Consider the following 27,593-nt stretch of genomic DNA (forward strand, 5'->3'; position numbering starts at 1 on the left):
CACAGGTGTCTGCTGATGGTGAAGGTTGAAGCTTGATGGATGGATGGATGACAGCAAGATGGATGGATGGATGAAGGGATGATGAGTGGATGAATGGTGGATGGAAAGATGATTGTTTGAGGGTCGCTGGACAACGTATTGTTGTGTTTGCATGCACACACACACACACACACACACACACACACACACACACACACACACACACCAGTCACAGGACACAAACACCAACCCCTGACAGGCATCAACTAAAAAAAAAGAAAATACACAACTTGACAAAGTAAAGGGAGCGAGTGCAGCTCAGACGCTTGAAGGAGTGAGCGACCGGTTGCACCCCTCTGTGTGAAGGAGTGAGTGACCGGTTGCACCCCTCTGTGTTAAAGAGTGAGCGACCGGTTGCACCCCTCTGTGATAAAGAGTGAGCGACCGGTTGCACCCCTCTGTGTGACCGGTTGCACCCCTCTGTGTTAAAGAGTGAGCGACCGGTTGCACCCCTCTGTGTGAAGGAGTGAGCGACCGGTTGCACCCCTCTGTGTTAAAGAGTGAGCGACCGGTTGCACCCCTCTGTGTGAAGGAGTGAAGCAGTAAAGGAGTGATCTCTAACCGATCCACGTAAAATAACCATTACATTGACGATCTGATGTACTCAGCAATTCGGGTTCCCAGGCGGCTGTTTTTCAAGTCGCCTGTTTTCACAATCGTCCCGTTAAACATGTTTTGCTGCTTCAACTTGTTTGCCTGCGGGTGAAGTTGCTTCACGACGTTGTCATTCGATTTTTATGTTTTTATAAAACCCAAACCCGTAGCGAGTTGCATCCTCCTCCGCTCCCTTCCTGTTGTTGTTGTCGTTGTTTTTGGAGGATCTGCAGGCTGGACGTCAACCACCCGATTGTTGCGGTTGGAACTTCCTCTGCTTGAACTCCAGCAGGAAAAAAGGATTTATTATATTTTTGCCTCCACTGGAGGTTTAACGTTTCTATCGAAACGAGGTTAAAGAGCATTTTCCACCCGCCTCAAACCTCCGACCTCATTGGTCCTCCTCCACCAGCGGGCCCTCCCACCAGAGTGGCTCCCTGTCAGTCTGTTTGGATTATTGTAACAGCAGCTCAGGCCCCACACACACACACACACACACACACACACACACTCCCCCTCTTTCCCCACTGTATCGGAGATAACGGGGGATTAGGTGACGCTTTTTTCCGCCCCTGCAGAGAAAAGAGGACAACCATGGAGTGGAAGTAAGTGTGGTTTCTACTCTGGGGAGGAAAGGGTTAAATGTGGGTGTTCAGAACAGCTGGAAGAAGCCAAGGGAGCTGCTTTTGCAGGGTTTTCTCCAAGATAGTGCGATGTCTCAGTGTGGAAAGCTTACAATTAAACCCTGGAGTGACTCCAGGTGACAGGAAATGCAGGTTTTCCGCTGCCGGAAGAACTCGGTGCTTTACCCGCCCCTGACTCGCGGTTGAAGACGCTTTTTATGATTTTTAAAAGCAGCTGAAAGTCGCCGTGGGCTCGGGGTAAAGCCGCGTGCAAAGCCGCTGAGGTTGCATCACGACGCCGGTTACTGTTTAATTTGCAGACGACAAACACCGGCTCCTCTGCGGACCTTCCGGAGGATGATGAGCCGTCGTTGTGAAACTGGCCGTGACAGATGTGCGGCCTGGACATTTTTATTTTGAGCCTCCGTCCCGTTTGCGTTGGCACATTTAAGTGAGTTTAATTTAAGGCCGTTCCTTTCAGCCGGCAAGTCTTATCTCACCTCCACAGTGGTGCGCGGTCGGCAGATAAAGGAAAAGAAAAAAAAAAAAACTGCTGCCGTCACTCAAAAGCATTCGGCAGAAACAGTTTTGGGGAAAAACTGGCTTTTGGAAAACGTTAAAAATAATTACAACAGTAATGATAAAAAAATAAAATATAATAAATCAGAAAAAATATAATAAAAATAAAAATAAATAAATAACATGGACAGTCTGAAATGCAAAAAAATAAATAAAAAAATAAAAATGAAAAAATATAATAAAAATAGATAAATTAAATAATGCAGACTTTTTATTTTATTGATCTAATTTATTTATGATTATTGTCGGCAGAAAATGGAAAAGAAAAAAAAAACTGCTAAACTGCTGCCGTCACTCAAAAGCATTCGGCAGAAACAGTTTTGGGGAAAAACTGGCTTTTGGAAAACGTTAAAAATAATTACAACAATAATGATAAAGAAATAAAATATAATAAATCAGAAAAAATATAATAAAAATACAAATAAATAAATAACATGAAAAGTCTGAAATGCAAAAAAATAAATAAAAAATAAAAATGAAAAAGTATAATAAAAATAGATAAATTAGATAATGCAGACTTTTTATTTTATTGATCTAATTTATTTATGATTATTGTCGGCAGATAAAGGAAAAGAAAAAAAAACAAACTGCTGCCGTCACTCAAAAGCATTCGGCAGAAACAGTTTTGGGGAAAAACTGGCTCTTGGAAAACGTTAAAAATAATTACAACAATAATGATAAAGAAATAAAATATAATAAATCAGAAAAAATATAATAAAAACAAAAATAAATAAATAACATGAAAAGTCTGAAATGCAAAAAAATAAATAAAAAAATAAAAATGAAAAAGTATAATAAAAATAGATAAATTAGATAATGCAGACTTTTTATTTTATTGATCTAATTTATTTATGATTATTGTCGGCAGATAAAGGAAAAAAAAAAAAAAACTGCTAAACTGCTGCCGTCACTCAAAAGCATTCGGCAGAAACAGTTTTGGGGAAAAACTGGCTTTTGGAAAACGTTAAAAATAATTACAACAATAATGATAAAGAAATAAAATATAATAAATCAGAAAAAAATATAATAAAAATAAAAATAAATAAAAAACATGAAAAGTCTGAAATGCAAAAAAATAAATAAAAAAATAAAAATGAAAAAATATAATAAAAATAGATAAATTAAATAATGCAGACTTTTTATTTTATTGATCTAATTTATTTATGATTATTGTCGGCAGATAAAGGAAAAGAAAAAAAACAAACTGCTGCCGTCACTCAAAAGCATTCGGCAGAACGTGTGACGGGGAGAATCTTGGGGAAAACTGGCTTTTGGAAAACACTAATAATAATAATAATAATAATAATAATAATAATAATAAAACAAAATATATAAATCATAAAAAAATAATGAAAATAAATAAATAAATAAATAAATACATAAATACATAAATAAATGAAATGAAAAGTCTGAAATGCAAAAAAATAAATTAAAAAAATTAAATAAATAAAATGTAAACTCTGCACTGCAGATATTTTATTTTGTCATTATTATAATATTTGGGGAGAGGGGGAACTGGCTTTTGGAAAACACCAAAAATAATAATGAGAAAAAAATAAAAATGAAAAATTATAATAAAAATAAATTAATTAAATAATGCAGACTTTTTATTTTATTGATTTAATTTATTTATTAACAATGATTTATTTAAATTTTAATCTCTGATATTAGCATTTGGATGCTGCTGCCCCATGTATCCCCCAATCGGGACAAACAAAGTTGTTGTTTTTTTCCGATCCTGAAAGTATTCGACAGCCGTCTGGAGGAGCAAAGATCAGACCAGGGGGTTTAAACGGGACGCCGTTCGCTCGGTCGCTAATCTCCCATCATCCCGCACCCACTGGATCCTGTAGATTAGCACCAGTCTCATTTTATAATTCCAGGGCTTCTGTCATCATTACCACTCAGGGCATGACCTCATTTCACGCCCCTGTAAAGCAGTTTTCTGGATGTAAGAGCGGTGATGCAGGCGCGAGAAGGTCCCCGCTTGGATCGTCCTCGCAAGTGAACCTTTCTGGAAAAACGCTAAACCGCTAACTGCTCAAGTCAGGGGTGTTAAACTCCAGGCCGACAGTCACGTTTCATCCAGCTCGCAAAGCTAAAAGATACCAGCTGTCAAGGGTGTAGTAATTAATATAAGAAAAAACTTTATCGATCCCTATCGGGGAAATTCTTTTGTCACAGCAGCATAGGTTTTGTATCAATAAATATGAAAATAGATTTACTGCTACTTTCATTTTCTGATTCCAGACCTCCATGGGTTCATTTAATTTCCATTGATCATTTTTTGTTTGATTTTTGCAGTCGGCACATTCAACGATGTAAAGAATAAAGTATTTAATCAGAATATTTCATTCATTCAGATCCAGGATGTGTCATTTTAGGGATTTTTTTTGTTTTGAAGACAATTAAAGGATGGCAAAAGACATCCACAAATAAATAGACAGCAGAGAGAACAATAACAACAACAACATCAGGGATAAGAACGGACAACAGAAGGGAAAAAAAAAACCCAGCGAGGGTGAAAATAGACGACCAAAACAGGGATCGGAACATAAACAGCGACAAAAGCGAACTGGCTGAGACCAAGAAGGATAAAAATAGAGAACGGAGTTCGTATGTAGACAATATGCCATGATTTTACCCGTGATTTTCACATATGTCATGAGTTTACCCGTCCAACCCACATGAGAAGAGATTTTCCTCCATGTGGCCCCTGAGCTGAAATAAGTCTGACACCCCTGAGTTCAATGCAGAGAAGGATTGATTTATAGTACAAATTAAATGAATTGATCCAAAAAACATGCAGGGGGTTGATTGGAGACCCGAATCGCAGAAGATATCCGACTCCCGGCGGAGGATAAGCATTGCAAGGCGGAAAGACGATGACGTCGGCCCCCGCGATTGACCTCTGACCCTTGCGTTGTCTGTGCAGGTTCTCAGTCCAGCTCATACCAACTCATTCTGGACTTGGATTTCTTGATTTAAAGACGTGTCAGCCTTCATCTCCGAAGCGTCTTCAGTCGACCTGCGGGGAATTTAAGCGAATCATTTATCAGCGTTGGCAGTCGGAACTGCTCTGATCCAGGAAATCAATCGGGGTTATTTTGCTCTCCTTCATTTTTGGCGGTCGACTCCGTCTCTCTGCTAAATGTGCTAATTTGAAACCCTAACGAACCAGTTGTCACGGTGTTTTCACGGATAGGGCGTCCGCCGCAAATTTGCCCCCGAGATAAAAAGTCCGTTTACAATTTAGTTATACTTGCACGCCTCAGATTTGGCCTCGACTGGACTTCAGACCCGACGTGCCGGCGAGTTTGGAAACCTTACAAACGGCACGTTTGCGTTGTTATTTCACGCCTTCTAGTGACGCAATCCTCAGAGCGGCCACTTTAAAAGTCTGTCATTTTTATATTTATATCCGTAATTGAGGAGCAGCATGCGTTTGTCAAGCGATTGCGCAGCAGTCGGGCCTTTTGGGGTTTCTTACATCGCTTTGACCGGCACTAGAGGACATCGCTGACGTAATTCGAGTCACCGTTTTGTGTTTTTTCGGCGGAGGAGTTTCATTTTTCTCCAGGGAAGGCGTCGCCGCGATGATCAGAAGCCGGGTCATTCCAGGTCATCGGCTGGTGAATCCGCTCGCAACTGCTCAATCGGGTTCGTTGAATGAAATGTCTGTTAGCGGTTAGCTGTTAGCCGCTAACCGCTAAGTCAGGAAGTCCCTGGTTGGATTCCTACAGGGGTTCATTGTACAGACATGTGAATGAAAGTGAGAATATTGTTTGTATCTATATGACATATAAGTGAGAGGGTGAATGCTTTTTGGTCTCTATAAGATATTTGAATGAGAGGGTGAATCATTTTACGTCTCCATATGACTTGTGACCGAGAGGGTGAATGTCTTACCTCTTTCGAAGTGCGTCTCTATATAACGTCTGTATGGGTGAGTGAATGGGTGAACGTCTCCATTTGACATGTGAATGAGGGAGTGAATAGTTTTTTTGTCTATATCCAGTTCCGATAATGAATAAATGAATGATTTAAAGGGACCTTTTTCAGACAGCGGTGCTGAGACGCAGAACGGCTTTTGTCGTTTTTGACATTTACCGAAGCGGGACTCCTGAGGATACCCTCAGGAAGTGGTGTTTACATGCAAAGGATCTAATTAAGCGTCCGGCAGGCGACGGATTTGTCTGATACGACCGACCAGCTGCTGAATCCAAATGTGACGGAGCTCCCCGGAGCAGACCGGGAGCTTCCAGGGAGGACGGAGCGCGTGATGCCACTGATTTCCCGATGCGAATCGACGCGTTACCGCCCGTCTCAGTGCAGCTGCAGCAGGTTGCAGTAATAGGTGCGTGCTGGAATGGGAATCCACCAGATCGCTTCCAGATACGACACGTTTTCTCACAAAACCGGGTTTCGTAAGATGAACAGATGAGGCTCCTTCTCCCCACGGTGAAAGGTCAGTCGGCTGAAACGAAAAGGTCGCCGTCATCTGACATCACCTTTTTTCCGCTCAGCCGTCGAGACGAACGCGGTTCGCCTGCTCGGAATGCGTGGATAATGTTATTTTGCATTCCCGCCGCCGGACGTGGGACCCCCTCCTCTCGGTTTTCTGCTCCGACGGTGAGTCAGCACTCACTTTTACTGAAAACACTGCGTTCGGCTTTGCCTCTTATTGGCTGCAGAGAGGGCCCGGATCATCTGTGTGTGTGTGTGTGTGTGTGTGTGTGTGTCCCTTATCCCCCTCCACATTTGTTAGATCACCGCCTGTCAGCCAATGCTTGCTCGCTTTCCCCCGGACACACACACACACACACACACACACACAGGCTGCACTGCAGTGAGCCAGCACTTCTACTCGTGCAGAGGGAGGAGGGCGAACGGTGGACCGAGCGGCGAATGCAAGTAATGGGAGGACAGGAAGTGGAGCGCCCCTCCTCAACTTCACTCACGTGTGTGTGTGTGTGTGTTTGAAAACAGACAGAGCCACGCTCTCTCTTTCTCACACACACACACACACAGATCCGGCGTTTTGCCTCATCACCTGCTACCTGGAGGAGGGGAGTGTCTTCCGGTGATCCGACGTCGGAGGACGCCTGTTGATCGACCCATACATGCGGCGCCGTGAGTACGATGACACGCGTGTGCGCCCCGGTTTTCGATAGCGGACGCTTTAAATATGTGTTATTTTCATTTCCATCCGCTTCTCTGGGACGACGACCTCTCGCGGGAATTATTCCGCCTTGCTGGCGCAGATCCGATTATGTAAGATCGGAGAGTTTGCGCGGCTGCTCGCGACCTTGTGCTCCGTCAGCACCGGTGGAAGGAAGAGGAGGAGGAGGAGGAGGGTGTGTTGTGTTGTCCTGTTGTGTCTGTCTGCGGGATTTAGGAATATGACATTCATAATCGGTGCTAAATGTGACGTCCGCTAATCTGATTTGCGCTGCTGGAAACAGCCCGAGGGTCTGGAGGCGTCTGCGCCGGCAGGTTAATCCCGGGTATCGGCTCCCTGCGCGTTTTCTACCAATAACTACCTTCGTGGTTTGGGGGAGTCACGGTCGCGGGAGATGTTTCAACTTTTTCCTACGTTTTGGATAAAAATAGGAGATAAAGATGGAGAAGATCTAGGTTGGAGCTGCCAGAGAGGAGGTTTTATGGATGGAGGGGAAGAGGAGAGGAAGTTTCAGCAAGAAGTGATGTGAGTACAGGCTGGAGGTACAAAATTGTTCCCCAGACGAGGCTCCTGAACATGAGATGAGCCCAAAAACGGCTCCCGGTGCCGGGCTTGCTCAGCTCCAGGAGGGGCTCCGGAGCTCCGGGGCGACTCCCGCGGAAACCCAAGCCCGAAACGGTCCTTCATCCCTGGGTTAAGCCACCCTCGGCGGGAGGGAGGGGGAGTTCCAGGCCGGGACGCCGCGGCAACAGTGTTTAGCGGCGTCTGAATATCTTAATCTTACCTTTTCCGTATTTTTCAGCCGATTTTTTTTTTTTTTTCTGCAGAATTGCATCGCATTCAGGGCCTCCGAACGTGCTTCTGCTTCGCTCAGGAGAATTAAATATGGACCGTCTGCATTCACTCAAATGTATTCCTGAAGATTTCTGCATTCTTACAGGGGTTGTATTTGCTGCAAGCGTGCACGCAGGTAGATCTAGCAACACATGCATAGACATATCAGCCGTCGCTGCGGGGTTTCGGGATTTTTCCCGCAGCTAGAATTCACTTTAGCGGCGCAGATGTTTGAACATCCTGGACATGTAAGCAGGTTGGCTTTGCTGAAATCCTAATTTTTCGAGTCCCGTCTCCGGCGGCGCGACGAAAAACAAAAAAGGGAGGTCGAGTCGAAATAGGAAAGAGAGCGAGTCGGGTCCCGGAGGGGTTTCCTCCTGGCAGCAGAGCCGGCCTGGTTCTGAGCCTGTCGTGAATATGGTGGGACAATAAAAGCTCTGACACACTTTCCTTGTTATAGGGAAAAAAAAAAAAAGAAATGGTCAGGCTGAGCACTCGCAACTTTAGAATCGACTATTCATCGCGGACCAGCCGGCGCAGGGAAAAATAAAAGACGGCACGCCCGCGGTGTTTACGGCTTCATGTCCGAGGAACAAAACAGGATATTGTGTCAGACGGACGGCCCGGTCTCTCTCTCTAACTTCCTGTTTGGCCTGCGGCTAATTCAGATGGATATAAATAGATTTAATCTTGAACTCTCTGAATATCATCAGGCAAAACAATCGATGGCAGCCGTGACCCTCGGCTCCTCCTGCTTGCATGCCGAGGAGACTCGGGCGAGACGGTTAGCGCCTTTCATGCTACGCTACGGGTTTGCGTGAATGGGTGATCCAATGTCATTCGCTCATTATATAGACGTGACCTTTCACTCCCTCATTCACACCTCGTATAAAAACATTGACCGTATTTTCACGACTATAAGGCGCACGTAAAAGTCTTAGATTTTCTTCAAAGTTTGAGGCGCGCCCTATAGTGCAGTGCGCCCTGTGTGTGTTGTTGTGAGGCGGACATAGTAGAGAACACCATGAGGACGTTAAAGGGAGGTGTTTTGTTCGAGCTTTCGCAAAAGCCGACATCATTTCTGAGGAACCGCGCGGCACGGAAAGCGACTCTGACGGTGAAGAAAGTGAACCCCACATGTTTGGTGGAGATTTAGCGCAGTTGTTCAAATCAGAAACAGAGGATGACGACTTCCATGGGTTCGATTGATGGCAATCAGTGATGAAAAAATGTGAATACCAAACTCAGTTTAGCTCCCGCTCTGTTTTTAAATACACACACTTGTACGCTTGTGTGTGTGTTGTTGTTGTAAGGCGGACGTAGTAGAGGACACCATGAGAACGTTAAAGGGGGAAGTGTGGGCGTGGATTGTATATAAAACCCGCGTCTTATAATCAGGTGCGCCTTATGTGTTGGTTAAATACAGTAATGGCACACATAACTGAGACTGTGCCTTTTAGTGCGACGCGCCTTATGGTCGTGAAAATACGGTATACAATTCATTCACACATCATATAGTGACATGCAACTATTCACTCATTTATTTACACTTGGTATAAATATATGCAACCTTTCACTCACTCATTCACACATCATATAGTGACATGCAACTACTCAGCCGTGCACATATATGCTAACTTTAGACTGTTCATTCTCTCGATCACATCATATGGTGACATACAACCATTCATTTAAAAAAAACTCAACCGCTTACTGTAAATTGTAATAATTTAAATGGTAATAATTAATCTGTATATATGTTCATAACTGTGCAATATTTTATAACAGCTAAATGTACAGCATTTTTTCATAGCCTCGTGCACTCCTTATCTTTCATTTGTTACTTAAGACACTTAATAGTTTATTTGTCTGTCTTATTCTCCCTTTTTGTCTTATTTTTTACCGTTTATACAACTTTCTACTATTATTTATTATTGTTATATTTTTCTTGCAACTCTGGCACAACAATTTCCTTCAGGATATATAAAGTTGTTCTCACTCTTATTCTCATTTACACGTCACAACGATTCGTATGGTCATAAACATATATGTAGACATGCATCCATTCACTTATTCCCATATATCACTCATTGGTATAAATACATGCAACCATTCATTCACTCATTCACGCACGTGTACTTACAGCCATTCACACGCCCGGCTAATGTCGGACACTGCAGCCCCTTAAGGTTTGTCAATCACTTCCATGTCGTGACAGACGAAGAAGAAAAAGGAGGATGAGGATGGAGCTTTTTAGCGGGTGTCGGTGTGTGTTCCCGACGCTCAGCTGCAGATGCGTGCTGAATGTCGTCGAACTGATACTTGTCATTCTGCAGAGCCTCTACCTTGTGCCGATCGGCAGTTATTTGCAATTTTATTCATATTCCACCCAACCGACAGTCTTTAATGAGTCGATGTGCGATATCTGCAATCCTCTTACTCAGCACATGCAGGCTTGTCCAATTTTTTCCCTTTTTTCATCTATTTTTTTATCCTTGCTGTTGTTGTCATTTTTTGTCTCTCCTATTATATATTTATATTCATTTTGTTGGTCTCTTCTATTTCATATTTATATTCATTCTTATATCTCCTATTTTTCACTTATATTCATATTTATGTCTCTTCTATTTTATATTTATATCTCCTATTTTATATCTTTATTAATTTTGTCTCTTCTATTTTGTATTTATATACATATTTATGCCTCCTATTTTTTATTTACATGCATATTTATGTCTATGCTATTTCATATTTACATTCATTTTTTGCTCTCTTCTATTTTATATTTATTTTCATATTTATATCTCCTATTTTACATTTATATTCATATTTATGTCTCTTCTATTTTATATTTATATCTCCTATTTAATATTTATATTTATTTTTGCCTCTTCTTTTTTATATTTACATACATATTTATGCCTCCTTTTTTATATTTATATGCATATATATGTCTCTTCTATTTTATATTTATATCTCCTATTTTATATTTATATTCATTTTTTTCTCTTCTATTTTATATTTATATCTCCTATTTTATATTTATATTCATTTTTTTCTCTTCTATTTTATATTTATATACATATTTTTGGCTCCTATTTTATATTTATACATATATTTATATCTCCTATTTTACATTTATATTCATATTTATGTCTCTTCTATTTTATATTTATATCTCCAATTTTACATTAATACGCATATCTATGTTGCTTCCTTTTTCATATTTATATTCATATTTTGGTCTCTTCTATTTTATATTAATATGCATATTTATGCCTCCTATTCCATATTTATGCGCGTATTTATGTCTCTTCTATTTTATATTCAAATTCATTTTGTTGGTCTCTTCTATTTTATATTTATATTAATATTCATATTTGTGTCTCCTATTTTATTTTTATATTCATATTTATGTCGCTTCTTTTCTATATTAATATTCATATTTTGATCTCTTCTATTTTATATTATATTCATATTCATATTTATATCTCCTATTTTACATTTATATTCATATTTATGTCTCTTCTATTTTATATTTATATCTTCTATTCAAGATTTATATTGATTTTTTTCTCTTCTATTTTATATTTATATGCATATTTATGCCTCCTATTTTATATTTATACGCGTATTTATGTCTCTTCTATTATACATTTATATTAATATTTGTGTCTCCTGTTTTATATTCATAGTCATATTTTGTTTTTTTTCCATTTTATATTTATATGCATATATATGTCTCTTCTATTGTATATTCATATTCATATTCTTGATATGTTATTGTTGCGCTGCTGTGACAACACATGTCCCCTTTGGGGACCAATAAAGTATCTTATCTTATCTTATCTCATCTTATCTTATCTTATCTGGATCTGCAGGGTGCAGTGTGCAGGACGGGCAGACGCCCATGTCAGAGTATTAGGATGGCCAGTGAAGGCTCCACCATCCCCAGCCCGGTGGTCCGTCAGATCGACAAGCAGTTCCTGATCTGCAGCATATGTCTGGACCGCTACGAGAACCCCAAAGTGCTGCCCTGCTTGCACACCTTCTGTGAAAGGTGAACGTCCGCAAAAAGCGCCGTCGGATGAGAAAACGTGTCACTTATGTTGCAGGAATGGCATAAAAATATTTGCACGCGCGGTGAAAAATGTAGCGTATTATCCCCTCCTCACAATGTGTGTGTGCCGCTGATACTGCAAGTTGGCCTCCTCACCTGTGGGCCTTTTATTGGGGAAACAAAAGTGCAGAGCAGGATCCGTCTCTCTGGTTGCTTCTGGGGCGTTGCTGCGCTGCCAGATGGAACAATGCAACGCCGACGGTCGGTCTCTGTGGAGTCACGTCACTTCTAGTTGTTTGCACGTGCATTTAATGCGTATAAATAACCGATTTTTTTTTATTCATTCATTATCTACACCATTCACCTTCTCATATCCACCACATACAGCTGTTCATTCACCCGTTCACGCGCCGTAATGATGCAAAAACCATTTCATTTGCATCCAATGCAATTTGGTTTCCGGGAAAATTATTCCACAGTTTGCAAACTGTCTGTTCATAGAAAAGATTAATGTTGGACACCAATCCTTGCGTTGGTGCAGTATTTCTGGATCTGAGAAAAGCATTTGACGCTGTAAATCATGAAATTCTTCTGTCTAAATTAATCCGTTGTAATTTTTCCTTGGATGCAATTCAGTGGATAAAATCATATTTAGAATTTGTCAAATCAGCATATCTAAATGTCCCTGTTGGTCTGACTCAGAGGTCAATACTTGGCCCACTGTTATTTTCCATGTATGTTAATGACTTGCCAAATTCATGCGTTGATGTTGAATTTCAAATGTATGCAGATGATGCTGTCATATTCACTAGTGCACAAAAAAAAAACATCAAGACGCTGCTTCTGCTCTCACATTAGCTTTGGTTCCAGTGAATGAGTGGTTTTACCAATCTTATCGACTACTAAACACAACTCAAACTGTTTGTATGATGTTCACAAAGCAACCTTTGGACATCAAACATTCAGGTGTATTTTGAAGTCTGAATTCAAATACCTTGGAGTGACTCTTGATTCCACAATGTCTTTCAAGAGCCACATTAAAAGAATATCTAATAAAGCGATATTCAATCTGAACAATTTTAACCCTTGTGTTGTGATGCGGGTCAAAAGTGACCCACTACCTTGTTTAGCTGTAGAAAAAACACCTTAACCTCTTTTTTTCCAACTTGAAATTTTATGACTTTTCCTAAAGAGACCCCAAAATTAGAAAAAGTGATGCTTCTTTTTTGTTTATGTTTCCATGTGGGCTGTACACCACTAGGGTCCAAAGATTGTCTTATGGGTCATTTTGACCCGCAGGACACGGGGAGTAAACACAATGTTAAGATCGCATGAGGGTTAAACAAATACGACCTTTCATAACACTTGGGGCTGCCAGAATGTTTCTGCATTTAATGATTTTGTCACAGATTGAATATTGATTTTTTTGGATGTTATTGAATGTTGGATGTTGGTTGCTGGCACGTGTAAAAACATGCAAAACCTTAGAATCAATCTATAAAAAAAAATCGTTAAAGGTCTTTGATCGAAAACCAATTTCATTCCATGTTTTTAACATTTTAAACAAGTACAATTTATTGAGCCTTGAGAACTTTCTACATAGGAGACAATATCATTCACTCACTCATTCACAAATTAAGAGACATGCAACCATTCACCCTGTCATATCTACATATATAAAGGTATACAACTGTCCATTCACTCATTTGCGTGTCACATAGAGACATAAAACTATTCACCCTCTCATTCACATGTCTGGATAGAAACATAATTTCAAACTTTTCACTCACTCATTCAAAAAAAGAGACATGCAAACATTCACCCTGTCATTCACATGTCCGGATGGAAACGTGATTATGTTTCCATTCACTCACTCGTTCACACCTGTATAACTATTCAGGCATTCACAAATTAAGATACATGCAACCATTCACAAATAATAGAGACAAAACCTTTAATTCACTCATTCACAAATAGAGACATGCAAACATTCACCCTGTCATTCACACATCCGGATTGAAAAAACATAATCATGTTTCCATTCACTCACTCATTCACACCTGTATAACCATTCACTCATTCACAAATTAAGATACATGCAACCATTCACAAATAATAGAGACAAAACCTTTAATTCACTCATTCACAAATAGAGACATGCAAACATTCACCCTGTCATTCACACGTCCAGATTGAAAAAACATAATCATGTTTCCATTCACTCACTCATTCACACCTGTATAACCGTTCACTCATTCACAAATTAAGAGACATGCAAACATTCACAAATAATAAAGAGACAAAACCTCTAATTCACTCATTCACAAATAGAGACATGCAAACATTCACAAATAATAGAGACAAAACCTTTAATTCACTCATTCACAAATAGAGACATGCAAACATTCACAGATAATAGAGACGAAACCTTTAATTCACTCATTCACAAATAGAGGCATGCATGGATTCACCCTGTCATTCACACGTCTGGGAAATGTAGTCTTCAGTGAACCTCCGCTAGTTTTTGCAGCGTCGTAGGAACTCTTATGGCCTCTCTGTCCTCGTCCAGGTGCCTGCAGAACTACATCCCCGCCCACAGCCTCACGCTGTCCTGCCCGGTGTGCCGGCAGACCTCCATCCTGCCGGAGAAAGGCGTGGCGGCGCTGCAGAACAACTTCTTCATCACCAACTTAATGGACGTGCTGCAGCGGACGCCGGGCAGCTGCAGCCAGGAGGCGGCCGCTCTCAGCAGCATCACCACGGTGGCCGCGGGCCAGTTGCTCTCCTGCCCAAATCATGGAGGCAACGTGAGGCACAGATTCTGATTCTGGCTTTTTATTTTTTTCTTTCCATGCCGTCAGACTCTGAAAGAGCTGACGCCTTTTTTCACTTTAAATGCAGCACAGCAAGTGCTGCGCTCATTCACTGCCCATACAAACTGCAAACCAAGCTATGCTCAAATGTCTTATCGCGCTGCCACACAGTTCAGATTTAAAATATTTATGAAAATATTTACCAGTATTATAATTTCTCATCAATTCATTGCCCGAATGCGTTTCCACTGTGCATGTGACAAGAAACGATTTGAACACTGGCTGATACGTCTGCATAATTGTCATTGTGCAGGCAAATTTTTGTGACGAGAACACCCGGCTCCGTGCATGTACAGGTTTTTTTAAAAATAAAAATAAAAACAAATAGATAGACAAGTTATTTGCACAATTTGAAGGAGTTTAAAGTGCAGAAATTTTCCCCACAGTGAAGAAAACACCGGGAGCCACACAAACTTTTCAAATATCAATTAACACGGCGTATGATTTTTTTTTTTTTTTTGCCTTTATGCTATGTATAAACAAAATGGTTTGCAATTTACGAAAATCAATGAACTGCAGAGAAAATGAAATGACATTTCTGTATGCAACGAAACATTTTGAGCACTGAAAAAAAGACGTTGGGTTGAGGGTAACTTTAAGCAAAATACTCGATGCCCACTTGAGCCCTTGTATTATGAAAAAAAAAAACAAAAAAAACAAAATTATCCACTGGCAGCAAACCTGTCATCCTTTTCACTGGCGCGTGCAGATAGCGACAAAATAAAATTATTTATTTTTATTTACATTCTATTAGTTTTATTTATTTAAATGTTACAAGATCGCCATTTAAAGTTACACTTTAAAAATGAAAAAAATAAAATAAAATTTTGTTTAACAGAGGAATGAAGGTTAATTGCAGCAAGACAGAATATATGTGTGTGAATGAGAGGAACCCAGGTGGAACGGTGAGGCTACAGGGAGTGGAGATCAAGAAGGTGGAGGATTTCAGGTACTTGGGGTCAACAGTCCAGAGCGTAGGAGAGTGTGGAGAAGAGGTGAAGAGACGGGTTCAAGCAGGTTGGAATGGGTGGAGAAAAGTGTCAGGGTACGAAGAGATAGAAGAACATCAGCCAGAATGGAAGGAAAGGTGGAGGAGACAGTGGTGAGACCAGCGATGCTGTATGGCTTGGAGACAGCGGCATTGAAAAAAAGACAGGAAGCAGAGCTGGAGGTCGCAGAGATGAAGGTGTTGAGGGTGAGGTGATGGATAGGATCAGGAATGAGTCCATTAGAGGGATGGCACATGTTAGAGAAGCCAGGCTGAGATGGTTGGGTCATGGACAGAGGAGGGACAGTGACTATATTGGTAGACGGATGCTGGAATTGGAGGTCTAGTGGAAGACCGAAGAGAAGATTTATGGACATTGTGAGAGAAAATATGAAGTTCGTCGGTGTGAGAGAGGAGGAGTTAGAGAATAGGGAAGGTGGATTTGCTGTGGAGACCCCTCTGAAGGGAAAAGTCCAAAGGAAAAGAAGAATTTGTCACAGGGGTGCAGGACATGTATGACCGAGACAAAGTAATGACTGAGATGGTTTGGACATGAACACTCCACCGTTGCGGTCCAAACCATGGAGAAGATCTGGGTAGAAGGTTGCTGAAGGTGGAGCTGCTAGGCAGGAGGTCTAGAGGAACACCAAAGACAAGATTCATGGACGTAGTGAGAGAGGATATGAAGTTAGTCGGTGTTAGAGAGGAGGATACAGTGAATAGGGTTAGATAGAAGATGTTGATTCGCTGTGGCGAGGATATGAAGATAGTCTCACCTAAACGTGTTCTTTTGTCACCTTCAGGTGATGGAGTTTTACTGCCCGCCCTGCGAGACAGCCATGTGTCAGGAGTGCACGAGCGGCGAGCACGGAGAACATCCCACCGTGCCTCTCAAAGATGTGGTAGAGCAACATAAGGCTTCATTACAGGACCAGCTGGATGCTGTGAAGAAGAGGTGAAAGGACATGCGTGCCATTTAGGCTTTTAATTCACCTTTCTGTGCACGTTTGCCATCAAGTGTAAACATTTTACTGTATTGTATCTTAAATAAAGCTAAAACTTTGCGTCCTGTTTAGCAATAAATCTTGCCAGTCTGTCATGGAGCTCAACGGCGACCCCTGCTGGACATCTGTGGTATTGCACCTGCATGCGTCTGGGATAACGTGCCGTTTAAAGATCTCGCCGTTCTTCTTCCCAGGTTACCGGAGATCGACACGGCCCTGCAAACGCTGTCCGAGATCCTGCAGCAGCTGACCAATCAGAAGAGCTCCATCGAGGAGGACATCCACACCACCTTCGACGAGCTGCAGAAAACACTCAATGTCCGCAAAAGCGTTCTGCTCATGGAGCTGGAGGTCAACTACGGCCTGAAGCAGAAGGTGAAGGAGCCGCCAGCTGTTTTGTGTTTGTTTTTGCTGTTGTCTACTTGAACGTGCCTCCGTCAGCATGGTCAACACACGGTCGAGAACCTGCTGAATACGCAACACTAATCTTCATCACATGGTTTCGCTCCAAAGTACTTCAAGACATGTTTCAGGATCCCTCAAATTGACCAAGTAATGATGCTCAATTTAGTAATTAAGCTCTAATATGAGTGATTAGATGCTTGAAGACGACTGAGATGGTTGGGTCATGTACAGAGGAGGGTTAGTGAATATATTGGTAGGAGGATGCTGGAATTGGAAGTCAAGAGGAAGACCAACGAGAAGATTTATGGATGTAGTGAGAGAAGATATGAAGTTAGTTGGTGTTAGAGAGGAGGATACAGAGAATAGGGTTAGATGGAGAAGGTTGATTCAATGTGGAGACCCTTGAAGGGAAAAGCTTAAAGGAAAAGAAGAATTTGTCTTTGGGAGCAGGACATGTATGACCGAAATAACATGGTGAAGATCTGGGTAGAAGGTTGCTGAAGGTGGAGCTGCCAGGCAGGAGGTCAAGCGGAAGACCAAAGAGGAGATATAATGAGAAGATATGAAGTTTGTTAGGGCAGATGGAGAGGGTTGATTCGCTGTGGTGACCCCTGAAGGTAGCGTCATGTGGCGTCTTGTAGCACAAGCAGGGCTCCTTCCCCCTCAGGGGTCCTGGATTCAACCCCTCCTTCTGCTGATCTTTGCGTCCGGAGTCCAAATGTCTGACAGTCTTAACGGAAAGCCCCTTCCTCGAATCAGCCGGCCTTCGCATCCGTCCCCCCGGGGGCTCCTCCTCCCACGGGACGCTGATCTGCCCGGACAAACGGGGGGCGTCGGGTCGCAGCCTGCGAGTGCCGTGGCTCGTCGCTGCAGCAGATGGAGCCATCGGGCCGGAGGAGAGCCTTGCTTTGGGCGTGTCGCCGGCTCTCGGGAGGAAAACACCGCGACCTTCCTGCCGAGCGCAGCCAGATCCGCGCTCCCGCAGCATGCATAGGAGGGGCCTCGCAGCCAAAACGCTGGGCGCGATGTCCTACGGGAGGCCTTCAGGGGAAAGTTTGGAGTCCCCGCTGGAAGAAATGGCTTATTTGGCCTGTATTAGAGGGCTGGAGGAGTGTGACAGGCAGATCCGGGTGAGTTCGACATGTTCCGTCGTGACGTCGAGGTGATTTATCCGCAAAGACGTGCGGTCGGTAACGCGAACCTCGGAAATTGAGGACTTTTAAAACAGTTAAAGCAACAGTTAGCTTGCATAAGTATCACATGACAGTGTTTTGGTCGGTTTTATGCATCGTCGGCGGTCACGTGACTCCTCCCTGAAGCTACGAGTTTGAGAAAAGCCCTCCTGTGCTCGGAAAGGTTTCCTTCGGCGAGGCTTACGCTCCGTCTCCTTTAGGAAAACAAACCGCCTCCTTTTGCTTCCCGCCCCCGCTGCACCGGGTTGGGTTTTATTCGAGTTCATCAGCGTTCTCCTCCTCGGGGGGAAACTCACAGAAAATCTCAAATTAGAAAAAAGGTTTATGCAATCGGATCATTTTTCAGCTGGAAAAATATCCGCTTTTTCTTGCTGAATGCTGCAGAATATCTCATAAAATCACCTGCACGTCTCCGTTCGAGGCGTGAATGAGTGAATGTTTGTATGTGTTCGTACGATATGAATGAACGGATGCATGTCGCTATATGACATGGATGAGAGGATGAATGTTTTCTCTCTATATGAAGTGAATAAGAGGGTAAAAGTTGTATATCTGTAAGACATGAATGCTGTATGTCTCTGTGAGTGAGAGGGTGAATGTTGTATGTCTTTATATGACCTGTGAATGAAAGGGTGAATGGCTGGACGTCTGCATTTGAAGTACGGATGATCGAGTGAATCGTCGTATTTCTCGATGCGAATGATATGTCAATGAGAGGGTGAATACTTTGTCTTTATATGACCTGTGAATGACAGGGTGAATGGTGTGTTTGTCTTTCAGTACGTGTGAGTGAAAGAGTGAATGGTTGTATTTGTCCAGACGAAAGATGTGGGAATGAGAGGGTGAATGTTTTATGTCTCTATAAGAATTGTGAATGAATGAATGTTGTATGTCTCATAAGAATTGTGAATGAATGAATGTTGTATGTCTCATAAGAATTGTGAATGAATGAATGAATGTTGCATGTCTCATAAGAATTGTGAATGATTGAATGCATCAATGTTGTATGTCTCTATAAGAATTGTGAATGAATGAATGACTGCCTCTGCATGAGGCGTGAATGAGTGAGAGAATGGTTGTTTGTCTTTATGTGACCGTTGAATGACAGGGCGAATGTCATATGGCTCTATATGATATTTGAATGAGAGGGTGAATGTTTAACATCTATATGAAGTGAATTAGAGGGTGAATATTGGATGTGTGTAAGAATTGTGAATGACTGAATGAATGAATGAATGTCTCTGCATGACGCGTGAATGAATGAGAGAATGGTTGCTTGTCTTTATATGACTCGTGAATGACAGGGTGAATGTCGTATGGCTCTATACGATGTTTGAATGAGAGGGTGAATGTTTAACATCCATATGAAGTGAATTAGAGGGTGAATATTGGATGTCTGTAATTCATGTGAATGAATGAATGAATGAATGCCTTATGTCGCCATAAGTGGACGAGCGGGTGGCTTTTGTACGGCTCTGTATGACACGTGAACGGTTGCTTGTCTTTATACGACCTTTGAATGAGAGGGTGAATCGTTTGACGTCTGCATTTGCAGTACGACTAGTTTTATTTCTTCGGTGCGAATGATTTGTGAGTGAGAGGGTGAATGTTGCATGTCTCTGTATGGCATATGAATGAATGAATGCTGTATATCTGTAAGTGGATGAGAGGGTGAATAGTTGCATGTCTCACCCATTGACTTTACATCCTCCGTAAATCACTTTGAGTGACTTTCTACAGAATTAGATGTGATATTAATGCCTTGTTATACAAAGTATTAGAAAAGCAGGATAGGATAGGATTTATTGATCCCCATAGGGGAAATTCATTGTCACAGCCGAGCAGTAATAACATATCATATGTTATTGTTGTAATATTCATATATAAATATGAATATAAATCTAAAATAGAAGAGATATATGCAAAGTAGGGCAACCTCCTCAATCTCAATTCCCATCAACCCTGCTAACCCATCATCGCCACGCCAGCCCCCCCATATATATTATATTATATTATATTATTATATACTTATAATATATATATGATATATTATATTTTGTTATGTGTGTTATTCCATATATGTATATAAAATTCTATTCCATTATATATTATTCTTTTTCTTTTATTTTCTTTTTTTCTCTTTTTTATATTATATTTTTATATTATTTTGATATTATATTATTTTTTTATTATTTTTTTTTTAATATTATTGTTGACGTTCACAATTTTGATGCTGCCACCTCATGTGCCTCCCAATTGCCCCTCGGGAACAAATACAATTTTTCTGATTCTGATTCTGATATATTTATAAATAGAAGAAACAAGTGACAACAACGGCGAGGATAAAAATAGATAATGAAAAAAAACAACAGAATGGATGAGAGTGGAGTGACGACAACAAGGATTACAAAAAATAGAAAACAAAGATGCACAAAAAAAAAAAAAGAGTGTAAAAAAAGTGTCACTAAGTATTTGGGTGCAAGAAGGTGCCGCTTTTTTTAAACTGAAGTGTAACCTGAGTGTGTGTGTGTGTGTGTGTGTGTGTGTAGGTGCTCCAAGCCCAGCTGGACTCCCTTCTGCAGGGCCAGGAAGGCATCAACAGCAGCTGCAACTTCACGGAGCAGGCGCTGTGCCAGGGCACCGAGGCCGAGGTGCTGCTGGTGAAGAAGCAGATGAGCGAGCGTCTGGTGGAGCTGGCCGGCCGGGAGCTTCCCCTGCGGCCCGGGGAGAACGACCAGCTGGACTTCCTGGTGGAGACGGAGGGTTTGAAGAAGTCCATCCACAACCTGGGCACCATCGTGACCACCAACGCCGTGGCCTCCGAGACGGTGGCGACCGGCGAGGGGCTGCGACACTGCGTGGTGGGCGTCCCCACCTCCGTCACCATCACCACCAAGGACAAAGACGGAGAGCTTTGCAAAATGGGAAACGCCGTCATCACGGCCGAACTGGCCTCGCTTGACGGGAGCAAAGGCGACGGAGACCTCCTGGACAACAAGAACGGTACTTACGAGTACCTGTTCACCGCGCCCAAGGAGGGGACCTTCAGCCTGTCCCTGCGCTTGTACGACCAGCATATCAAGGGAAGCCCCTTTAGGACCAAGGCCACCAAGTCCCTGGACGTCTCGCCGACCTCCGACGGCGTGAAGAAGAGGCTGAAGTCGCCGGGCAGCGGGCACGTCAAGCAGAGGGCCGTCAAGAGGCCCGCCAGCATGTACAGCTCGGGACGGCGGAAAGAGAATCCCATCGAGGACGACCTCATCTTCAGAATAGGTTCGACTCCGCTTGGTGCTCGATGAGCAGAAGATGGAGGACGACCGCGGTCCCTCGCTAGACTGAGAGCAGAAGTCAGCGTTTGTGAGCAGCAGTGTGGCCTTATGCCTAGACAGAGTACTACAGATGTGGTATTTGTTTTGAGTATGCTAAAAGAGAAGGTCAGAAAAGGTCAGAGGGAGCTGCATTGCACTTTCGTAGACCAAGAAAATCATAAGACAGGATGCTGAGAGCACAGCGAGGGGACTGGGGAGGCACCCACAACCTCCACCTCTCATCCTCCACCTCCATCCTCCACTAACAAACTCCACCCCAACTTCCACCTCCATCCTCAACCTTTCACACCCAACTTCTACCTCCACCCTCCATCCTCCACCCTCAACCTCTCAACCTCCATCCTCCACCTCCTCCCACTCTCCACCTTTGGCCTCATCCTCCAACCCAACCTCCATCCTGCACCCCCTACCTCCACCTTTCACACTCAACCCCAACCTCCACCTCCAATCTCATCCTCCACCTCCTCCCACTCTCCACCTATGCCCTCATCCTGCACCCACAACCTCCACCTTTCACGCCCAACTTCCACTTCTATCCTCCACCTCTCACCCCTAACCTCCATCCTCCACCCCAACCTCAACCTCCACTTCTATCCTCGGCCTCTCACTCCAACCTCCACCCCATCCTCCACCTTCTTGATCTCCACTCCCTGTATCCTCACCGTTCCATCCGGGTTCCTCTCATTCACACACATGTACAGGACTGTCTGAGCAAATTAGAATATTGGGATAAAATTCTTTATCCTCTGTAATGCAATTTAAAAAAAAAAACTTTTTCATGATATTCTAATATTTTGAGATAGGATTTTTGAGTTTTCTTAAGATATAAGCCATAATCAGCAATATTAAAATAATAAAAGGCTTGCAATATTTCAGTGGATTTGTAATGAATCCAGAATATATGACATTTTTGTTTTTGGAATTGCATTACAGAAGATAAAGAACTTTATCACAATATTCTAATTTTTCTTGCTGCGACTAACCTTCATTCCTCTCCTCTCCAGAGCAAACCTCCACCTCCACCTGTTCCCTGCTCTCACTACAGATCCCTCTAAAACATCTAACATGTCCTGTCCCTCTGATGGACTCATTCCTGATCCTGGTCCCTCCAAAAGAGGACCTTCACATCTTCATCTCTGCGGCTTCCAGCTCTTCCATACAGCACCGCCGTCTTGTCCACCTTTCCCTTCATTCTGGCTGATATCCTTCAATCTCATAATAAAATACCGTGAATCGAGGGTTTATTATTCCAACCCTGGCGCCTCCAACCAGTCCGCGGAAACATTTTCGCGCATAAAATCCGTCTTTGGTCCATAAAAGCTGAACTGATAACGAATGAATCCAAAGGTGGTTCAAGCAAATTCATGTCTTGCACACAAAGTAATAACTCATAACGACATCCGTATAAAGTGGAGGTTTTCCTTGTATTTCATGTATTTCAGGCACAAAAGGAAGAAACAAAGGTGAGTTCACCAACCTGCAGGGCGTGGCCGCCTCCGCGCTGGGGAAAGTCCTCATCGCCGACAGCAACAACCAGTGTGTGCAGGTGAAAACGCAACCTCGGCGAGCCGGCGCGCAGCTTTCACGCCTCACGTCTCACCGACGGTCGTCCGTTTCCCTCCGCCCATCACGCAGATTTTCTCCAACGACGGCCAATTCAAAAGTCGCTTCGGCGTGCGCGGCAGGACCCCGGGCCAGCTGCAGCGGCCCACCGGCGTGGCCGTGCACCCCAACGGCGACATCATCATCGCCGATTACGACAACAAGTGGGTCAGCATCTTCTCCGGCGAGGGGAAGTTCAAGGTCGGTCCAACGGACGGCGCGCGTGAGGGGAAGAACTCGGAAACGCGAGGCTAATTCCGCATGGGGGGTTTCTTTTTCCCCGCAGAACAAAATCGGCTCGGGGAAGCTGATGGGTCCGAAGGGGGTGTCCGTGGACAAAAACGGCCACGTCATCGTCGTGGACAACAAGGCCTGCTGCGTTTTCATCTTCCAGCTCAACGGCAAGCTGGTCACCAAGTTTGGAAACCGCGGCAACGGCGACAGGCAGTTTGCAGGTAGACTCAACGGTAATACGTGCGCTGCCCCCCGACGGCCTCTCCGACGTGCATGCGGAATGAAGACCGGGAGCCGTCATCCCCATCGCTGCGCTACGAGACCCCTTTGAGTTTCACGCCGGCGGCGCGTTTTCGATCCGGCATGTAATACAGTGATCCCTCGCTGTAACGCGGTTTACTTTTCACGGTTTCGCTACTTCGCGGATTTGCATCGTGCGTTGTGTTCTGCATTCTGATTGGCTAAAAAGTCACTCCGCTTCTTCTCTACCTGTGCGTCAATAACGTTGCAGTTTAATATGTACACGTACGGAAAACAGCTTGCCGAATTTACATGACGTACGTGCAAATTCTCTCGCGATTTTGAGTTTCTCTAAAACCCATAATGTTGACAAAACGCTCTGGACCGACAAAAGGGCCCAAAAGTTAGCGGAAGATGCTATCTATCGCAGATAAAGTTAAACTTCTGGACATGCTAAGGGAAGGTAAAAGCTATGCGGCTGTAGGTCGGCATTACGGCATGAATGAATCCTCCGTTCGTTCCACAAAGAAGGAAGAAAAAAACATAAGGACGACAGCAGCCATAAGTTTTAATAAGGATGCAAAAAGGGTTGCAACTGTCCGCAATTTTTTTCATCATCATTTTTAATTTTCTCTCGTTAAATCCAGTTACTCGGGTTGCGGTGGGCGGAGCTAATCTCCGCAATTTGAAGCCTTCTGTTCACATTGATGATTAAAATTATTATTTGACAGTACAGTACAGAAGTTATTTGTTGAAAAAAACATTTCTAAAGTACAGTCCTTTTATTTGTGAAACAAATGATTGAGCCTGTAAAATGGTTTGTTCTTTCTTTTCAAAGTATAATAGAGTATTTAATTGTATAATAATTGTAAAAAAAAAAAATAGGTTTCTACTTCACGGATTTTGCCAATCACGGGTTCTTTTTGGAAAGTAACCCCCGTGAAAAACAAGGGTTTACTGTATCTGGTCGCCATAGCAACGTTTTCTTTTATTTCACCGTCGTCATTGCATGTCCATCTCGAAAAAGCGCTTCCCCGAGACGAACCCCGCCTCTGACGCCGGCGTTTTCTTTATCCAGGTCCGCATTTCGCCGCCGTCAACAACAACAACGAAATCATCGTGACGGATTTCCACAACCACTCGGTGAAGGTCGGTGGAAAAGCGTCTCCTCGTTTTTTGTTTTCCTCCGCCGGGTTTTCGCTAACGTAGCTTCTCGCCGCCCGCGCAGGTGTTCAACACGGAAGGGGAGTTCCTGCTGAAGTTCGGCTCCAACGGCGAGGGAAACGGACAGTTCAACGCGCCCACCGGGGTGGCGGTGGACGCCAACGGGAACATCATCGTGGCGGACTGGGGGAACAGCAGGATACAAGTGAGTCTTGGTGGAAGGATATCCTGACCGCGGATCTGCAGGAGCCGCTGGCGATAGAAGGAGGAGTCGGGGTCCGACACAGTTGCGGGAAGAAGGCGGAAATAGGAACTGCTAAGAAAGGCTTATAAATAGCTGTTTTTCTGCGGCCTCTTGGCGTCGGCAGACGTCTTTACGAGGGTGTGAAAGGCGCACAATTCGCGGAAGCGCCGTAATATTTGACGTTTGGGGGCGCAGGACGTCGAGAAATCGTTTCCGGAGACAAACATCACCGGTTGGATTCCCGGCTCCTCCTAGTGTGTCCACACTGAACTCATAACTGCTAATAGTTCACCCATGATGGGTTAAATTCAGAGAATGAATTTCCCCACGAGGGATTAACCCTCGTTCGGTCTTAACATTGTGTTTACTCCGCTTGTCCAACGGGTCAAAAATGACCCATAAGACAATCTTTGTGTGTATTTGCAAGTGTATTTGCAGTCCCTATGTCCTCTATTGTAAGTCGCTTTGGATTAAAGCATCTGCCTAATGCAATGTAATGTAATGTAATGTAATGTAATCTTTGTACCCTCATGGTGTACAGCCCACATGGAAACATAAACAAAAAAAGAAGTATCACTTTTTTCTAATTATGGGGTCTCTTTAGGAAAAGTCATAAAATTTCAAGTTGGAAAAAAATAGGTGTTTTTTCTACAGCTAAACATGGTAGATAAGATAAGATAAGATAAGATAAGATAAGAACAACTTTATTAATCCCGAAGGAAATTGTTGTGCCAAAGTTACAGAAAAAATAACAGTAATAAATGAGAAAAAGAAAAAGGCAGAATTAGAAATAAAAATAAACTATAAAATGTCTCAATGAAACTATAAAGTGTCTTAGTAAACAAGTGATAAAACTATAAGTGTCTTAGTAACAAGTGCGGTAAGGAGTGCACAATAGTATGATAAAAGGAAAAATTGTAGTGTAGCTGTTATGAAATGAAATATTGCACAGTTCTGCAATATTTCATTCACTTTTGACCCGCAAGACAACACAAGGGTTAATAAAGTATAGATTGCTGTTATTAAATGATTATTATTCTCTGCGTCCCCTCAGGTGTTCGATGGCAGCGGCTCCTTCCTGTCCTACATCAACACGTCGGCCGACCCGCTGTACGGCCCGCAGGGCCTCGCCCTCACCTCCGACGGACACGTCGTCGTTGCCGACTCCGGAAACCATTGTTTCAAAGTCTATCGCTACTTGCAGTAGCATAGAGACTTTACTGTGTATATACCTTTGGAAATATATACAGTAGTTTGGAGCCGCCGGCTGTTTTGCACTCGCCCATTCCTTGACTCTTGACGTCACCGTGCCATTTGTTTGACTCGCCCTCTGCATGTTTTATATGTTTGACATTCGCAGACAGATGCTGCTTATTTTGGCTTTTTTTTTTTTTTTTTTTTTTTTTGAGTTGGTCTCGACATCTCAACTATTCCGATGAAAGAGAGAACTGGAGAATTGCAAATGCTGGACTTTTAGTTCATGGAAGCGCTGTTGTATTTCTATCTGAAAATAATGGAGATCGAATTAGAGCCTCAGTTGAGCTGAAAATAATGGGAAATTATTTTGCACTAATGGTAAATTAGCTTATGAGTCTTCACCCTTTGCCTGTTAGCCATAAAAGTAACACACCACTGTAGGTAGTGGGATATTTTTGCGCATGATTAGGCATCCAAGTGCATGCACTTGTCACTAATAACCGCCAGAAAAGCTACGAAGCACAACTTAGACATTCACAGAAACTAAGTAGAAGCACTGTTTCATTTAATACACTTCCGTCTGCGTGTGAAATTGACTGTCTGATGTCATCACACTCTTGCCTTTTAAGGTACATGAATATCAACCAAAACCAGATATTTTTAATATGCAATCACCAAACTCGCAATCTGCTGTATATGTGTGTGTATATTTGTGTGTGTGTGTGTGTGTATGTGTGTGCGTGGCTGCTCTTGACGTTTGACCGGAGATCTGCTGTGCTCATGTGCAAACTGTAAAATTACACCACAGTAAACTGCTAATACGCTTAACAGGAAATAGCATTTTCATATTTTATCTTGCGGATACACAGTACTGACTACCAACATCTGAGATACTGCAGTTACCTTTATCAATGTGTACTTACATGTTAAAACCGGTAGAACTAATGAAATAATAATAATTTATTAGACCAAAATTTCTCCATTTTCACAAATAGAAGTTGCACCACAGTTGTTGTGAAATGCACCATTATGAAGCCATTGTTGGGAGATGGGGTGTATGTTGGGATATTTGTCATTTAAGTGAATTTGGTTGTCCATTTTCTACACAGTCTTGTAAAAAAAACCCATTTGTTTTCCATTGTCTTGTTTTCAATGTGTAATGCCAAACTGGAATAAAGTGCCCATAGGAAATGACGTGCTTTACCCCTA

The 27,593-nt window shown here is 42.7% G+C and overlaps 1 protein-coding gene across 7 annotated transcripts; it reads left to right on the forward strand.

The window, feature by feature from the left end:
- Positions 1 to 1,111: 1,111 nt before the first annotated feature.
- Positions 1,112 to 27,578, forward strand: trim2a (tripartite motif containing 2a). Of its 7 annotated transcripts, XM_086157517.1 has the most exons (13): positions 1,136 to 1,238; positions 4,771 to 6,303; positions 11,733 to 11,911; positions 14,481 to 14,718; positions 16,576 to 16,727; positions 16,971 to 17,151; positions 20,924 to 21,647; positions 23,146 to 23,249; positions 23,339 to 23,506; positions 23,592 to 23,772; positions 24,858 to 24,928; positions 25,008 to 25,148; positions 26,242 to 27,578. In XM_086157517.1, exons 3-13 carry the CDS (start codon positions 11,778 to 11,780, stop codon positions 26,392 to 26,394), a joined length of 2,247 nt encoding a protein of 748 aa, XP_086013643.1. In that variant the 5' UTR covers positions 1,136 to 1,238; positions 4,771 to 6,303; positions 11,733 to 11,777; the 3' UTR covers positions 26,395 to 27,578. The 7 variants fall into 7 exon arrangements, with proteins under 7 accessions (XP_086013641.1, XP_086013643.1, XP_086013644.1 ...); XM_086157515.1 differs by lacking the exon at positions 4,771 to 6,303 and having other exon boundaries at positions 1,112 to 1,238; XM_086157518.1 differs by lacking the exons at positions 1,136 to 1,238; positions 4,771 to 6,303 and adding an exon at positions 6,679 to 6,972.
- The last annotated feature ends 15 nt before the right edge of the window (positions 27,579 to 27,593 follow it).

Source organism: Fistularia commersonii, chromosome 12 (assembly GCF_037954325.1).
Source record: "Fistularia commersonii isolate RoL2024-O1a breed Wild chromosome 12, RoL_Fcom_v1.0, whole genome shotgun sequence".
Classification (NCBI taxonomy): Eukaryota; Metazoa; Chordata; class Actinopteri; order Syngnathiformes; family Fistulariidae; genus Fistularia; species Fistularia commersonii.

Excerpts from the sequence above, each read along its gene's own strand:
- trim2a (XM_086157515.1), top strand. The coding sequence starts at position 11,778 with ATGGCCAGTGAAGGCTCCACCATCCCCAGCCCGGTGGTCCGTCAGATC. Across the intron at positions 23,507-23,591 it reads CCGGCGAGGGGAAGTTCAAG|AACAAAATCGGCTCGGGGAA; the intron begins GTCGGTCCAACG and ends TTTTCCCCGCAG. Across the intron at positions 24,929-25,007 it reads TCCACAACCACTCGGTGAAG|GTGTTCAACACGGAAGGGGA; the intron begins GTCGGTGGAAAA and ends CCGCCCGCGCAG.